Genomic DNA, 17397 nt, shown 5'->3' on the forward strand with positions numbered 1-17397 from the left:
AATGTACTAGGTCATGGGGTTATAAAGTGCAGCTTTGAGCTCATGCTCCAACACGGTGTAAATTGCTAATCTTGGTTATAAAATGAGAAAGGCGCCAATCAAGAGATGAGAAACTTCTTCAGGGAGTTACATTAATCAGAAGATAACTTATTGGGTGTGTACTGTACAAGCCAACATATTTTGCTGCATTCCTACTGTAATTCCAGCTGAAGAGTGCTAAAAGATGCTGTGGAGAGGGGGCAAGATTCCAAAAACTGGATGTTGATTCTCTTGAAGTAGGTCTAATATTACAACTGTAGCTGGTATACCTACTGAGGTAAGGCATATGGATCTCTACAAACATCCACGAAGGCCCCAGGGTAGAATCCAGATCAGGCACTGGTCTGGGACACCGAGGAACTAAAATAAATGCTACTTCTAATTCAGCCAGATTTGCCCTGTTGTTCAGGGGCTGAGTGGTTGGTGTTGAGCTTGAATGTTGTTACAGATGCATTGTTAGGCATGTGGAATGTACTCCATTAAATTCCTAGCTTGTGTCTTGTTGATGGTGGAGGCGCTTTGGGCAGTAAGGTAGCAAGTACTTGCCACAGAATTCCCAGCTTCTGTTGTTTGAGGAGGGATGTGAGGGCATGTTTCTGCCATTACCGTCACTTGTATACTCTGCCACTTCTGGCTGAAATGGATAGTTGGGTGCTGGAGATGCACCCAAACTAGACCTTCCTGTCACCTTGCTTACGTAAATGGGTTTCTTCCCACTTACCATGTAAACTCTGGAAGGGTCAGTGTTGGCGGAGGACCATTGGATAACCATTGGATTTGGGGTAACTGTGGAATTGCAAATTCAGGACAATGTAGGCTGAACTAACAGAACCATACTGGATGCCATTATTTACATCTTTAGGAGGAAAAGATAATTTTAAATAGGTCAAGGATGTAGCCAGAAGAGCAGGACAGAAACTGGGAATTCTGCAACGAGTAAAGCACCACCTGACTCCTCAAAGCCTGTCCACCCACCAGAAGTCAGGAGTGTGATGGAATATTCTCTACTTGCCTAGATGAGTGCAGCTCTAACTGCACTCAAGAGCTTGACACCATCCAAGGCAAAGCAGCCCACTGATATAACATCCCATCCACCATTTTAAACATTCACTCCCTCCACCACAGGCATACAGTGGCAACAACGCATACCTTCTTCAAGGTGCACTGCAACAAATTGCCAAGGCTCCTTCAACAAATTTTATGGCCTGGAAGGACAAGGGCAGCAATTGCATAAAATCACCATCACCTTCCAAGCCATGTACTATATTGCTGATCGTTCACTATCACTGGGTCAAAATCCTGGATTTTCCTCTCTCTCGCAGCACTGCAAATGTACCTATACCATGTGGGCTTCAAGAAGGTGACTCACCATCAATTTCTTAAGGTCAATTAGGGATGGACATTAAATACTGGCCTCACCAGTGATGTTCACATTCAAATGGCAAATACTAAGGGTGCTGGTTATCTGTCATAAAAGGCATTTTTATAGTACGAAAATAAATGAAAAATCTGCTGACTGACCTTCGAAGACACTGTTCTGAACTTGCAAAAGCTGACGTTCAAGCTGTTTTGTAGCCTCAATACACGAAAGTAAATGAGTCTGTAAGGCAAAAACAAACAGGAAGCTTAACAAGCAAGTTTGAAAAACCCTTAGAATAAGACCACCAGAAGATCAATTAGTAAAACCTGGACAATGTTTCTGGACTTAGCTGTGATAATACTGGTGAAACTGTCAAGTCTTCACAATCATTATTCTTTTGAAACTAACAATGTCTGGGGCCAGTTAAATACAAAACAGCACATTATCCACCTCTCCATCGGCTGTCAAGGTACCCCCAGACTGGAATCAATTAGAAATCACAAAATTGACTAGAATTTGTCTTTTTACACTATTAGTATCGCTATAAAAATCCTTGAAAAAGTTATCCCTTGTTGATTGAAATGCAGCTTGGTTTTCAACAGTTTACTAAGTTTATAATTATTGCTGAACAACATCCTTTAGCCTGAAAACTGCTTTGAGGAATGTCAAATTTCTCCATTAAATTAAAAAAACAAATTAGGTAAATATATACTTATTTAAGTTTATGATATTTCTCATGTGTATGCCCCGATTTTTATTTCACTCTCTGTAAAATTATATAATGAAAAGTGAAGGATAATCAGTGCATTTTACTTCCTGGGTTTGCTGTCTGTGAGAATATTTCAGTGTGATTGGCTACTTACCCAGCTTCATGACATCACTGTTGTTGGATACCGAGACATCCCCTTGACCATGATTCCAAATTCAAACTAACACTGGGGCAGGTGAAATCAATGCCACAGAGACGACTAGACTTTTGTGAGCAGCTTTCTTTGAGATCAGCGGAGAGTGCCATTGCTTCACCACTGATTGCAAAATACGGGCTGTTATACCAACTCTTCAGCAAGTGTGAAGTATCCAGAACACATCAGCATCGTGTCTGTTGCAGGTAGCAATGATTCATAATCCTTTTTCTGAATAGTTGAATGCACAATCACTGTTGGAACCTCCTAGTGAATCTTGCTGATGTCTTAAAATAAATCTTGGAACACTATTACTTCTGGTCCTATTAATGAACGCCTCAAAATTTCCATACTCTGTTACTCTTGAAATAAAGACCCACAACTTCGTGTCAGTGACAGAAAGAGTGTGTCCACGACAGACTGATTTAAACTGTCCATTTACCTTTTTATGTTGTAGCCTTAGGATCTTCTGGTTCCAACTCCAGTTTGAATACTGTGATTCAAGAGTCGGAAGGCCGAGTGGCAAAACATAACTGAAACAAAGCCATGCCTTTTTGGTCATGAATTGAGACATGCGCCTGAACATATGTTCGTTGACTTGCAGAATTTGAAACTGTCGCTGTCATACACAAATTGCACAACTTCCCCCACCAACAATACTCATCTCCCACCTTCCCGACAAAGTTCACCACCTCTCCGACAACCTCTCGACAATGCTCACCCCACCCAACGCTATGTCAGTGCCGGGGGAGGGGGGGTGGGTGCTACCCTGCAGTGTCAGGTGGGGGGCTAACACTACCCAGCAGTGTCATGGCTGGGGTTACCAGTGTCAGAAGGGGTTACTGAGTATTGTTGGGGTTTCCATTGGTGCTGGAGTGCTTTGACAGTCAGGCTGGTTTACTTAGAGCTGCACTGTTGAGCAGGTTTTACAGCTACTAGAAAAAGCTCTTAAGTAAATCTGCGTAAAGACTGGTAAATTTAGGTAATAGGACAGTCTAATTCTGTGTGGAACAGACAGGAGGTTCTGTGGTCGTGACAGAGACTCCCGGATGGTTTGTTGCCTCCTGGGTGCCAGGGTCAGGGATGTCTCTGATCACGTGCACAGCATTCTGAATGGGAGGGTGATCAGCCAGATGTCATGGTACACGTCGGTACCAATGACGTAGGAAGGAAGAGTGAGGAGGTCCTGAAGAGCGAGTATAGAGAGCTTGGTAGGAAGTTAAAAAGCAGGACCCCGAGGGTAGTAATCTCAGGATTGCTATCTGTGCCACGTGCCAGTGAGGGTAAGAGTAGGATGCTCGGGCGGATGGACATGTGGCTGAGGAACTGGTGTAGGGGGCAGGGTTTCAGATTTCTAGATCATTGGGACCTCTTTTGGGGCAGGTGGGACCTGTACAAGAGAGACGGGTTACACCTGAACTACAAGGGGACCAATATACTTGCAGGGAGGTTTGCTAGTGTTATTGGGGAGGGTTTAAACTAGATTTGCAGGGGATTGAAACCAGAATGCCAGAGCAGATAGTGGAGCGGGGGTGAAAATAAATGATGTTAATAGTTCATGCAAAATCACAAATAAAAGGGTTGTGTGTGGTGGTAATAATCTTCTGAGGTGTGACTATTTCAATGCCAGGAGTATTGTGGGGAAGGCAGACGAGCTGAGGGCGTGGATTGACACATGGAATGATGACATTATAGCCATTAGTGAAACTTGGCTACAGGAGGGGCAGGACTGGCAGCTCAATGTTCCAGGGTTTCGATGTTTCAGACGTGATAGAGGCAGAGGGATGAAGGGTGGGGGGGTGGCATTGCTAGTCAGGGAAAATGTTACAGCAGTGCTCAGGCAGGATAGATTAGAGGGCTTGTCTACCGAGGCCATATGGGTGGAGCTGAGAAACAGGAAAGGTATGACCACATTAATGGGGGTGTATTATAGACCACCCAATAATCAGCGAGAATTGGAGGAGCAAATCTGCAGAGAGATAGCAGACAACTGCAGGAAACATAAATTTGTGATAGTAGGGGATTTTAATTTTCCACATATAGATTGGGACTCCCATACTGTTCAAGGTCTAGATGGGTTAGAGTTTGTAAAATGTGTTCAGGAAAATTTTCTAAATCAATATATAGAGGTACCAACTAGAGAGGATGCAATATTAGATCTCCTATTAGGAAACGAGTTAGGACAAATGACGGAAGTGTGTGTAGGGGAACACTTTGGTTCCAGTGATCATAATGCCATTAGTTTCAACTTGATCATGGATAAAGATAGATCTGGTCCTCGGGTTGAGGTTCTAAACTGGAAAAAGGCCAAATTTGAAGAAATGAGAAAGGATCTAAAAAGCGTGGATTGGGACAAGCTGTTCTCTGGCAAGGATGTGATTGGTAAGTGGGAGGCCTTCAAAGGAGAAATTTTGAGAGTGCAGAGTTTGTATGTTCCTGTCAGGATTAAAGGCAAAGTGAATAAGAATAAGGAACCTTGGTTCTCAAGGGATATTGGAACTCTGATAAAGAAGAAGAGAGAGATGTATGACATGTATAGGCAACAGGGAGCAAATAAGATGCTTGAGGAGTATAAAAAGTGCAAGAAACTACTTAAGGAAGAAATCAGGAGGGCTAAAAGAAGACATGAGGTTGCTTTGGCAGACAAGGTGAAGGATAATCCTAAGAGCTTCTACAGGTATATTAAGAGCAAAAGGATAGTAAGGGATAAAATTGGTCCTCTTGAAGATCAGAGTGGTCGGCTATGTTTGGAACCAAAAGAAATGGGGGAGATATTAAATGGGTTTTTTGCATCCGTATTTACTAAGGAAACTGGCATGGAGTCTATGGAAATAAGGCAAACAAGTAGGGAGGTCATGGAACCTAACAGATTAAAGGGGAGGAGGTGCTTGCTGTCTTGAGGCAAATCAGAGTAGATAAATCCCCAGGACCGGAGAGGGTATTCCCTCGGACCTTGAAGGAAGCTAGTGTTGAAATTGCAGGGGCCCTGGCAGATATATTTAAAATGTCGGTATCCACGGGTGAGGTGCCGGATGATTGGAGGATAGCTCATGTTGTTCCGTTGTTTAAAAAAGGCTCAAAAAGTAATGCGGGAAATTATAGGCCGGTAAGTTTGATGTCAGTAGTAGGTAAATTATTGGAAGGAGTACTAAGAGATAGGATCTACAAATATTTGGATAGACAGGGACTTATTAGGAAGAGTCAACATGGCTTTGTGCGTGGTAGATCATGTTTAACCAATCTATTAGAGTTTTTCGAGGAGGTTACCAGGAAAGTGGATGAAGGGAAGGCAGTGGATGTTGTCTACATGGACTTCAGTAAGGCCTTTGACAAGGTCCCACATGGGAGGTTAGTTAGGAAGGTTCAATGGCTAGGTATACATGGAGAGGTAGTAAATTGGATTAGACATTGGCTCAATGGAAGAAGCCAGAGAGTGGTAGTGGAGGATTGCTTCTCTGAGTGGAGGCCTGTGACTAGTGGTGTGCCACAGGGATTAGTGCTGGGTCCATTGTTGTTTGTCATCTACATCAATGATCTGGATGATAATGTGGTAAATTGGATCAGCAAATTTGCTGATGATACAAAGATTGGAGGTGCAGTGGACAGTGAGGAAGGTTTTCAAAGCTTGCAGAGGGATTTGGACCAGCTAGAAAAATGGGCTGAAAAATGGCAGATGGAGTTAAATGCAGACAAGCGTGAGGTATTGCACTTTGGAAGGACAAACCAAGGTAGAACATACAAGGTAAATGGTAGGACACTGAAGAGTGTAGTAGAACAGAGGGATCTGGGAATACAGATACATAATTCCCTAAAAGTGGCGTCACAGGTAGATAGGGTCGTAAGGATTGCTTTTGGTACATTGGCCTTTATAAACCAAAGTATTGAGTATAAGAGTTGGAATGTTATGGTGAGGTTGTATAAAACATTGGTGAGGCCGAATCTAGAGTATTGTGTGCAGTTTTGGTCACCTAATTACAGGAAGGATGTAAATAAGGTTGAAAGAATGCAGAGAAGGTTTACAAGGATGTTGCCGGGACTTGAGAAACTGAGTTACAGAGAAAGGTTGAATAGGTTAGGACTTTATTCCCTGGAGCGTAGAAGAATGAGGGGAGATTTAATAGAGGTGTATAAAATTATGATGGGTATAGATAGAGTGAATGCAAGCAGGCTTTTTCCACTGAGGCCAGGGGAGAAAAAAACTAGAGGACATGGGTTAAGGGTGAAGGGGGAAAAGTTTAAAGGGAATATTAGGGGGGGGCTTCTTCACACAGAGAGTGGTGGGAGTGTGGAATGAACTGCCAGATGAAGTGGTGGATGCGGGCTCACTTTTAACATTTAAGAAAAACTTGGACAGGTACATGGATGAGAGGGGTGTGGAGGGATATAGTCCAGGTGCAAGTCAGTGGGACTAGGCAGAAAAATGGTTCGGCACAGCCAAGAATGGCCAAAAGGCCTGTTTCTGTGCTGTAATGTTCTATGGTTCTATGGAAATGGCCATCTTATCCCACCGTCGTAGGGAATCGTGCAGCAGGCAGGTTGAAACTTTCAATTGGAGGTTTAAACTTTCCGCGCAGGTACTGTGAGTGTGGGTGCACCACGGCTTCCTCAGTGTCAATTCAGTCATTCACCACTCCCCATATCAAAAGATTCAGGTCAAAATGTATCGGGCTTTTTATTTGTCCTGCTGCTGTTCAGCACATTATTGATTTTTTTTGCTGTAATTGTGAGAGTTGTGAGAGTTTTCTCAATCAAATGTTTTGTGATGGAATTTGCTTGTGGAGAATATTTTGAGTTATACAATTGATGAATAACAAAAGTAGAAATTATGTTTTGTTTTTCTTTTGGTCGGGTTCTAGTGGGTATGTAAAAGTAGAAAATTACCCATTATATAAGGAGAAAGGCAGAGACTTAAAAATACACTAGCCAGGAAGAGAACAACTGACCAACAGCTTGATAGACACTATAAATATTATAAATATATATTTGACTTATTTTCTTCCTCTCTGTCAGGTTTAAATCTTCCTTCCTATAAAGATGGTTGATTTATATTTGCTTTGTGTAAAACCCATCAATAAGAAGGTTAAATGAAGTGAAAGAGGCGAGGCATTCCAGGGGTCCACAGGACAGTAAAAGCACTTAAAAGTTACTTCATATATTCCCTTGTTTCTAAATTTTGAGAGTAGTTTTGGCCCTTATGTGGAGCATTAACACCAGAGAGAGTTAAAAGTGAATTCCTCGACATTAAATTTCCCATGGAAATCATCACTCTTAAGCTAGAGGTATAATAAACATTGAAATTTACTTTAAAAAACTGGATTCATTCCCCATTAAAATAGAAAACACAACTATCCCATAACATAACCCTCATTAAATTTTCAACGATGTTAAACACTAGCCACAAATACCAGTATCATAGGTCCTTGCCTATCATCTTACAGCAGCCTCACACTGCTATTGCTATAGCAACCATACAACAAGCCAATCACAACTTAAAACAGAGCATTAAGTAACCACAATTTAAAAATTACAAACATTCACAATACGGCAATAACAAAAAGAGATGTTGATGTAAACTTTGATCCATCATTTCCAGGTTCCTCCCCAGTAAAATAAAAATGGTGATTTAACAAATAAAGGTTTGAAGCAAATATCTAATTGTAGGAACTTCAAAAACCGTAATAGAAAGCAGAGATATTAAATTACAAGAGATTTACCATAAATTGAGAATCGGCAAAGAACTGCAACACCTACTAGTCAACAAAACTGGTAAACTTCAATGGAAACCAGAATGGAACAATTGGAAAAATCATATTCAGCAGCAACTTAATAATAAGCCCTTTGGCAGAAACAGAAAAACAATATTCCATCAAATTCCAACCAATGCAAATAAGAATTGATCTCAGGTGCTTAAAAGCAATGGGGAGGGAGCAATTACCAGGACTGAAGTTCGGCTGCACTCCTGCTCCTCCTGGTTAACAGACCTTTACAAGAAGTGGGCCTTCAATTGGCAGTCACTGAATAGGCTTCCTAAATGGATCCAGAAAATACATAATCTGCTCATTGCTGCCCAATTTCTGTTTGGAAGACTAATGCAGATGAAAGACCGAACACCTGTCACAGGCGACAGCCAGGGATGCCCAAAAAAATAACCTGACCCAACTTTTCACGGTATGTTTTGCAGCCAACCCAGGATGTTGGTCCTCAAAATTAGGCCAGTTGCACTTGATTTATGCCCATTTAACAGGTGCTGCAAGGTCCAATTTCTACCCCTTATAATCATTTCTAAACATTTGTTTTGCAGCAAGTGTACTGCAGCATGCAATAGCTATGGGAAATCTCTCAGGCCTATTGGCAAACAAGAGCATTTTATACCAAGGCTTCTTGGATGCAATTATGAGACATCTATGTTCTTATTGGAATGGTTGGCTTGACTAATGGACCAAAAATGCATAGTGAAACAATTTTTGTTGCAGTAGGAACTTGGATTTCACTGGTGGCATTGCATCAAAGGGAATATTATTTACTTTATTTTCTATAAACATACTGCACAAATTTAGTCAACATGTTGTAGCCACATTATATTACCAGATAACAAAATGTACATCAATATTCTACGTATATAGTGTTGTCTCTGAAGGGCTTCTCTGTCTGCCTCCATAGATAAATTGCCATTTGCAGCAGTTTCTGGTTGGCTCTTGGCAATGGTATGCCATTTTATTCTGTTTGTGGATTAAATTTTTTGGCTGCCTTTTCAGCCCAACAATGTAGTTCGGCATTGCTTTAATAATGGGGATTTTCCTTTCAAATGATACATATAAAGAAAAATAAGTACACCACAGGACTATGCACTGCCAATTAGCTTACAAAATGAATATAAAATCTTACATGTGTATAGTTATTTCAATGTCACAAATCTGTTTAGCAGTTTAAGTATGGTGAATTTGGCCTTCGAACCAGCCTATATCATGGAATGTTTCCTTGGATTGCGGTAAGTGAGTGAGATTAATAATGTCTTCATCACAGGGAAATTTGCTCTAACAGAAACTTCATTTTTTTCTTGCTAATTGTCATTGCTTTGCTTCCCTGCCAATCTCCACTGAGGCCTGGGGCCAGGTTTCAAGAGGAATCTCTGTGAACCACACTAAAGTCAACAGCAAGCTGCAACAAACAGCATGTTTCCACAGGCTATTACTGTCATATTTCATGCTAAGTCACTTTTAACATTTATACGGACTACATCTACACATTAAAAATAAACAATGAAAGCATAGTGATTGACCTTTTCAATAATGCATGAATGTTTGCAAAATTCATTTTCGAGGGTTTCCTTTCAACTGTTACTTACAAATAAATGCCAGAACAACATGGGACTAAAGTACAGCAGGTTGGTGTATAAATAATGAAGAACCTATAATGAGAAAACAAGTTGGTGTTTGTGCCTCATTGACCAATGCTAATCACATGACTTATCAAATGGTATTGGTGTTTTTGGCCAATCTCATCCCCTAATGCTAATCACATTCTGTACATGTGATTACCTTGTAGTTATCTTACTCACAGTTAAGGACCTTTTGATCTGATCATTCGACTTTTGATTGACAAAACTTTGGACTAATTTTGCACTGCAAGGAAACTCCCCACTTGTTTGGCTGGAGCAGCACACACAAAAAAGGTTAATAAGGGCCGGCGATCCAAATGGACTTCTAAGGGTTATAGCAATAAATTATATTTCACAAGCAATTAATAATACAATGATCTAATACCTAATCTAATAACATTTATATAGTTTTATTTGTTCACGCACCGCGATATTGGAGTAACCTTGATATATAGGTTTATATACATTTAAGAAGCAGTTCAATTGCAACAGAAATATGATTTGTGAAGAATAACCTGAGAGAATCAACTTTATTTCAAAAACCTCACCTTAATTGAACAAAACATAAAAAATTTGGGCTTTACCAATTTACTTTTCTACTTACTGATGTGAAATAATAGGCTGCTTTTGTAGCGCAACAGGCTGGGAGACTCGAGCGGAGACCGTTTCAAGGCTCCCCGCAGGGCGCCACGGCCTACGCACATCTCCGGCAGCCGGATATCTGGTGCCATCAGCTGCATGCTGATTTCTGGCGAGGAGCTGTATAAAATTATATAAATTACCATTTAAATTTATTTTACGTATTGTTAGTGGGCCCAGGACTGAAATCTCCGCAAGCCTCTCCCCCTTCACCCCAGCAGGGTTTACTATAGTTCCCACTTGCAGGGAGCTAGCGGCCAGACCCACTGGAGTGAAGGGGGGCTATCGAGGCCCCCCCAGAGGGTTGGGCACAGAGGGGTGCCCCCGGCACTGCCCAAGGGGCAAAGTGACAACACCCAGGGGGAACCTTGGCAGTGCCCATTGGGCAGTGCCAAGGGGGCAGGGCCTAATGGGAACGGGGCATCATGCTGCCACTCTGCATTTGGGATCACGAGCAGAGTGATGGAGGCCAGCGTCCAGGGCGGGGGGAGAGGAGATCGAGACGGACTGGGGGGATGGGTAAACAAAATTGAGGCTGGCCGGGACATATTCGGAGGACCAGTGATTGGGGCGTGGTGGAGGGGGGCGGCGGGGGGCGGGTTGCACGGCCAGCAATGCAGGACTCGCGGGGCTGGCCAGCGATCGGGAGGTCAGCAGTGCAGGGCCAGTGCGCATGCACAGTTCTCGGTGCTGACAGACTGGCGCATGTGGCCCGCTCAGCACTATGCTGCCAGCCTCTCCAGCGGGAATAGGCCCTGCCCACTGATTATCAGCGTGGCCCTCCAAGCCTGCACCGACCATACTGCCTGACTTAACTAAAACCCCCTACGCTTCCGGGGACCATATCCCTCTATTCCCATCTCATTCATGTACTTGTCAAGACGCCCCTTAAAAGTCACTACCGTATCCGCTCCCACTACCTCCCCCGGCAACGAGTTCCAGGCACCCACCACTCTCTGTGTAAAAAATCTGCCTCGTACATCTCTTTTAAAACTTGCCCCTCGCACCTTAAACCTATGCCCCCTAGCAATTGACTCTTCCACCCTGGGAAAAAGCTTCTGACTATCCACTCTGTCCATGCCCCTCATAACCTTGTAGACTTCTATCAGGTCTCCCCTCAACCTCCGTCGCTCCAGTGAGAACAAACCACGTTTCTCCAACCTCTCCTCATAGCTAATGCAAACAGTGGGATTTACTCCAGTTTTTACGTGAATTTTATTTTTTTGGGGAGAATCACCCCCATAATATTTGACTGTATTGGAAAGATGTGAAGAAAAGTCAAAACATTTTTCCTGTTCAGTTTTATGGTACTGACAAATTTGCTAATCCACTGTATATAAGGCAACTACAAGAGCTTAAAGAGTTTGATATTTTGTTTCTTTCTACCAGTCTTCTCAACAATTCTTCATTGTTGTTCCCTCCTGTTTCCAATTCAAAAAGCTACGGCCTGCATTTTCACAGAGTGAGGTTGACTTAGCAATCCTCTAAAAATAGCGTGCAGATCCTGATTTCTGGATTGCCAACCCCATTCCTGGGCTGTGAAATTTTTGGGATTGTCTTTAAAGGTTGTGGGCTGCATCCCGTCGGAAGCCCACATTCGACACTCCTGATCTAGCCGGTTCCGTTGCAAATATATGTATCTCCTAAACCTCCACAATTTTCATGGGGTCAGGCCAGGTTTTTGAAGAGTTATAGTTCACGGCCCCTTAAAAAGTCATGAACCCTAGTGTTCATGAGAGGACCTTTTAAAAAGCAACCTGAAAATATCCTCCACATGCCTCCTCTGCCAAGTTGCACCGTCCACCCATTACATCAGGCCAGGCCCTTCTGCCAATCTCTGGTTTCCACCCACCCCCATGCCAATTTCTGCCACTTCCATGCCCATTGATTCGCTGTACACTTTCTTGAACCAATGAACACCACAGTGTAAATTGGAATGTATTAAAAAAAGCTTTGGAAAAATGTAATCCTTTGATTACTTTCCCCTATGCTTAAAAAAAATCTGGCCATGCTAAGAATGTTAGTTATCCAGACCAAATTAAGTTTCAAAAAACACAAACACTTGAAATTAATTAATTATGTCAATAAATATTGTGAAATTGACTGCAGAGACCAAAAAGCCTGAGCTATCAATGTTACCGCAGGGGCTCAGGTCCATTTTCTAATAAATGTCTGGGCTCTCAGCCCTCAGCTCAATTTTTACAAAACTTTTTTTTGATATACCGCTTTACACTGCGGTGTTCATTGGTTCTAAAAAGTGTACAGTGGATCAATGGGCATTGAAGTGGTCAAAGTCTGGCATGGGCACATGGGAGAAAGAGGTGGGAAAAGGCCAGAGCTCGTCATAGGTGGCATGAGGACCTGGGGCATAGGTGGAAGGACACAGCTTGCCATGGGGTCATGAAAGGCCTGGGGATGGTTGGGAGGCATGAGGTCGCATTAATAGGGCATGGGGAGTGTTGGGAGGGTAAAAGGAGTGTGACAGCTGAGGGCTGGGACAATGCCTTACAGCTCCAAGATGGGCCTTTTAAACAGCCTGCCTCGTTAGCTGGCAGTCCCTGTTGCTGCCTCCAAACCTCTTCCTGGATCAGCTGGCCTGACCCCAGCTTACATCCAGCCCCCAGCAATGAAAATCTCACCTGCGTGCGCATTTTCTCCTGAGTGGGCAGGCTAAGTTGGGAACTTTTCTGATTCCCCTACCAACCGCAGGGATGAAAATCTAGACCTACGTGTTTGTAGGTGAATAATTTTGAGTCGAAGATTCCCCGTATTCAAGAAAAGGTTGCATGTGCTTACTGATTCCAGTTGTGTTTGGGTCAAGGAAAAATAAATGTATTTCACTGATCCTCAAAGCATGGTTCAAATTCTGTACAAGCTGAGCAGGAAATTATAAAGACGATCCAAGTGAGGATTTGCCATTGCTAACAGTTGATCTGTCTATATTCGGAAGTGGATCAAACTCTGATGCTGTAAATTCTGTCTGGGCAACAACATTTTTGCAAGTTTCTAGAATGAGCCTCAATTTAGACAAAAATCTCTGCCTTTTCTTGAAGTTCTGATTGAGCCCATGGAGGCATTCAAATAATGTCTAATTAACAAATATATTTACTGTTGCAAGGAATCTGCGAAATCTCTCCCAATAATTATTTTCTTCTCGTCCATGGATACCTCAACACAAACTACTTCCTTGGTCACCAAGCACAAAAGGCCACCTGATATCAAAAGATCACCAAACCTAACAAAACTTCAGTTAAGCTGAGCGCCAACTCTCAAACACTTCCCCCTACAAACAGCCCCCCACCGGCCCATGGCCCCACCACCGAACATCAAACCATTGCTTCCAGAACTGTCACTAACCTCATCTCCTCTGGAGATCTTCCCTCCACAGCTTGCAACCTCATGGTCCCCCAATCCCGTACTACCCATTTCTACCTTCTTCCCAAAATCCACAAACAGGACTATCCTGGTAGACCTATCATAGCCTGTTCCTGTTCCATGGAACTAATTTCTTCCTATCTTGACTCCATTCTCTTTCCCCTATCCAGTCTCTGGACGTCTGCACGGTGGTACAGTGGTTAGCATTGCTGCCTCACAGCACCAGGGATCCAGGTTCGATTCCAGCCTTGGGTGACTGTCTGTGTGGAGCTTGCATGTTCTCCCAGTGTCTCCATAGGTTTCCCCTGGGTGTTTCAGTTTCCTCTCTCAGTCCAAAGATGTGCAGGCTAGGTGAATTGGTCATGCTAATTTGCCCCTCAAGTGTCCCAAGATGTGCAGGTTAGGGGATTAGTGGGGTAAATTCATGGGGTTATGGAGATGGGGTGAGGGGTGGGCCGAAGTAAGATGCTCTGTCAGAGGGCTGGTGCAGACTCCATGGGCCGAATGGCCTCCTTCTGCACAGTGGGGTTTCTATGATTCTATGATCTTTTCTCTACCCGTCCCTTTTTGGCCAGCTTTTAACAATACAATTTCTGATAATGAGTCTCATTTGAAGCATTAATCCATCTTTAATGTGTACTTCCAGCATTTGTTCCAATTCTAACTTTCTAATTGTATGCATACAGTTCCATTTATATTGAATTGAACCAAGTATCCAAACTAAACCATAGTTCCTTCAATCTGAGGAAGAATTAGCTTTAGTAGCTTACTTATATTTTTGCCATTCTTAGAGCATACTTTTACATTTCCTATTTTATCACTGAGCGCTATTGATCTTTGTAATATTATGTGCCACTTGTGACATAGATTAAATTTATGGATACTAACCAATGGGGTGTGCACCTTTACATATATATCACATAACATTTATATATAACACATATATATATAAATTATGTAGAGCAGATATACAATGAATTTTAAATGGATTATGAATAAATATAAAGTAAAAAGGACTGTTCTGTATGAGCTACATATTCAAAACTGTCCTTCGAATAATCTACACGTTTTACTTTGTTCATGCAGTCACTTGATATGGAGTATAAGATACTACTAAAAGACACGCTTCTGGCTGGTCATTTATTTTCATTAAAGTATTGGCGACAGTTTTTGCGAAACCCTGCACTGCCAGTAATGCTTCACACTCAAATCAGCTCAAAATGGAAAATCATGGGTGTACATGACTGTAATATCCTCTGAAATCATCACAAAACAGAAAGCCACTAGTACAAATTCAGACTACTATTCTTTTTTAAAGAAACTTACCAAGAATATAAGATAAAGGTGTAACTGCTGAACAGATCTGGTATGATTCCAGTAACCTTTACAATGCCTAGTTGGTATTTGCATCCCATCAAAACCTGAGCGATATAGCCACAGCAATAGCCAATAACGATGCAAAGATTACATTACACAGAACATGATTTTTTTTAATTTTTGTCTTTCCAGCGTGCAAAGGTTTTCAGTGCAAATGATTTAAAATACAGGATTAAGTTCAATTTTCTGCTGGTGATTAAAGTTCACTGGCTAACAACTACGTTTAATATGTATTTGCTTCAATGATGACAAATGATTGAGCCATACAATTATCCTGGATTTGTGACTTTAATGGCTTAAGTTACATTAGAGATGCCCTGTTGGCACTAAATCAATGTTAATTTCATATGTTTTGTATTTGTAGAATTCTCACAGTGTTTGCAGAACAAATATGATAGTAACCTTCCTACCCAGAGAAAGAAGATAGCAAACAGGGTAAGAAAAGAAATACATCAAAGCAGATGTACTGGAGTATAGGTTTCAGGTTCATTCCTCTGACAATGAGGTGTCAAAATAAGACAGGGGGGATTATCTTTCTTTTTACCTTTTAAATCATTCTCAACAAGATACATTTCTGTTTCACAAGGTAAAAATATCAGTTACATGTCTGTTGCAGTTTACTCTTAGTGGCTGGATCCTTTTCAAACATTCTATTGTTTTACCAATAAAGATGACACCCTTAAAATGACAACTTAATTTAAAATGTCAATTGCAGCATTGAAGGAAATCCTTTGCTGTGCAAACAATATTCACTAGAACAACCTTCTTGAAAAGGTAAATTTGGCTTGAAGCATGTTAAATAGAGTAACTTTGATTTCAAATTGAGTGGGGCAGTTTCCCTAAGTTTTCCCATGAGGGCTGCAGTTTTGTGACTTTTTCAGTTACAAAGATTAGTTGTGTTGTTTTGCCCTTTGGCTGTCAGAGAAAGAAATATTCTTATCTGAGATAGTCGAAGAAATTCCAACAGATAAACTAAAACCATTAGTTCATTCTTTTGTTCAGAGCTATTTTAGGTTGCATCGATAATTGAAAAGCTTTCTGATTAAGTTTAGTTCTTTTGAATTTTAGAAGTATTCACATTATTGCTCTAGTACAAAGTAAAAAACACAGGCAGGTACATTTAAAGTAAATCAAAAGAATGCCAGTGTAGAAACTGCTGCGACAGCCAAGTTTTGTTTAATGATGGGGAGTCCCTAATGTTATTTAACAATCTTGTACAATGAGCTGCATTTTGCTGAGATGGGATGAATCAGGAGCCCTTTAAAAATGGCATGTGGAATCTGATTCTGGGATTCTTGATCCCAACCCCGGGGCTTCTAATTTTCAGGAGTGCCTTTTTAAGCTTGCAGGCTAGATCAGATTGGAAATCCAAACACTGCGCTCCTGACCTGGTCAGCTGCATTGCAGGGATAACCATGCCCCAGTCCTCCGCAACATCAATGGAGCCAAGCCAGCTTTTCAAAGAGTCCATAGTTAACGACACCTAAAGAGGTGTCGTAAACCATAGTCTGCATGGGGAACCAGTGAAAGGTAAGATCATGCCCCTACCCACTCCTTAGGGCTCAGATGTTTCAAAAGGCTAATGGATTTTTGAGCTCTCAGCCAAGCCTCATTATGTATTATTGGTGGAGAGCCCAGAAGTCCACTGGAATCCAGAAACACCTGAACTCCAGGGAGAGAAACTGCTCGATTGGCAGCTCTCTCTCACTCTCATCTGTACTGTCAATTTCACAATGCTTATTTACAAAAGATAGAGGTTTCAAATGATTGCTGTTTCTGCTATTAATACTTTAAAATGGTCTGGCTGACTAGCACTTTTATTGGACTGCTGTAAAAATGATTTTTTTTTCAAATGTTTTCAATAAGTGACTGGTTTTGAAAAGGTTTTTTTCAAAAAACACATTGTACTGTCACCATAGCATACGGTATTTCAGTGTATACTAGGTAAATGGGCATGGAAGTGTCATATTTTGGAAAGAGGAGCCATAGGGATTATTTGGGGTGCATATCTTGGCATGGATACACAAGGGGCTGGGGACGTCATACCTGGGCATGAGAAAGTGTGAAGTTGTTTGGGGGGCAGAGCTTCAGATGGGGAGTGAAGGAGCATAGGGAGTGGGCAGGGGACGTGGGGTGGCATGAGTGGGGCCTTGGGAGTGACGGCTGTAGCACCAAATTGCAAAGCACTGAGGCTGAACTTTCAGACTGCCTCCGCCACCAAACATGCCCTCCTCCCCACCCCCACCCACATCCTTGCGGGCCGTTTCTCTTGAAGCAGACGGGCCAAGCTGGGAAATTTTCCTTCCTCCCACCACCTACCTCAAGGA

General features: G+C 42.1%; 1 protein-coding gene across 1 annotated transcript in view; it reads right to left on the reverse strand.

The window, feature by feature from the left end:
- Window positions 1-17397, reverse strand: part of LOC144500851 (uncharacterized) — a 183221-nt gene that overhangs the window by 105185 nt on the left and 60639 nt on the right. The window contains exon 10 of the mRNA XM_078224326.1: window positions 1561-1639. Within this exon, the coding sequence (XP_078080452.1) occupies window positions 1561-1639 (79 nt within the window). The remainder of the gene's footprint in view (window positions 1-1560; window positions 1640-17397) is intronic.

The sequence above is a fragment of the Mustelus asterias genome, chromosome 11 (assembly GCF_964213995.1).
Source record: "Mustelus asterias chromosome 11, sMusAst1.hap1.1, whole genome shotgun sequence".
Taxonomy (NCBI): Eukaryota; Metazoa; Chordata; class Chondrichthyes; order Carcharhiniformes; family Triakidae; genus Mustelus; species Mustelus asterias.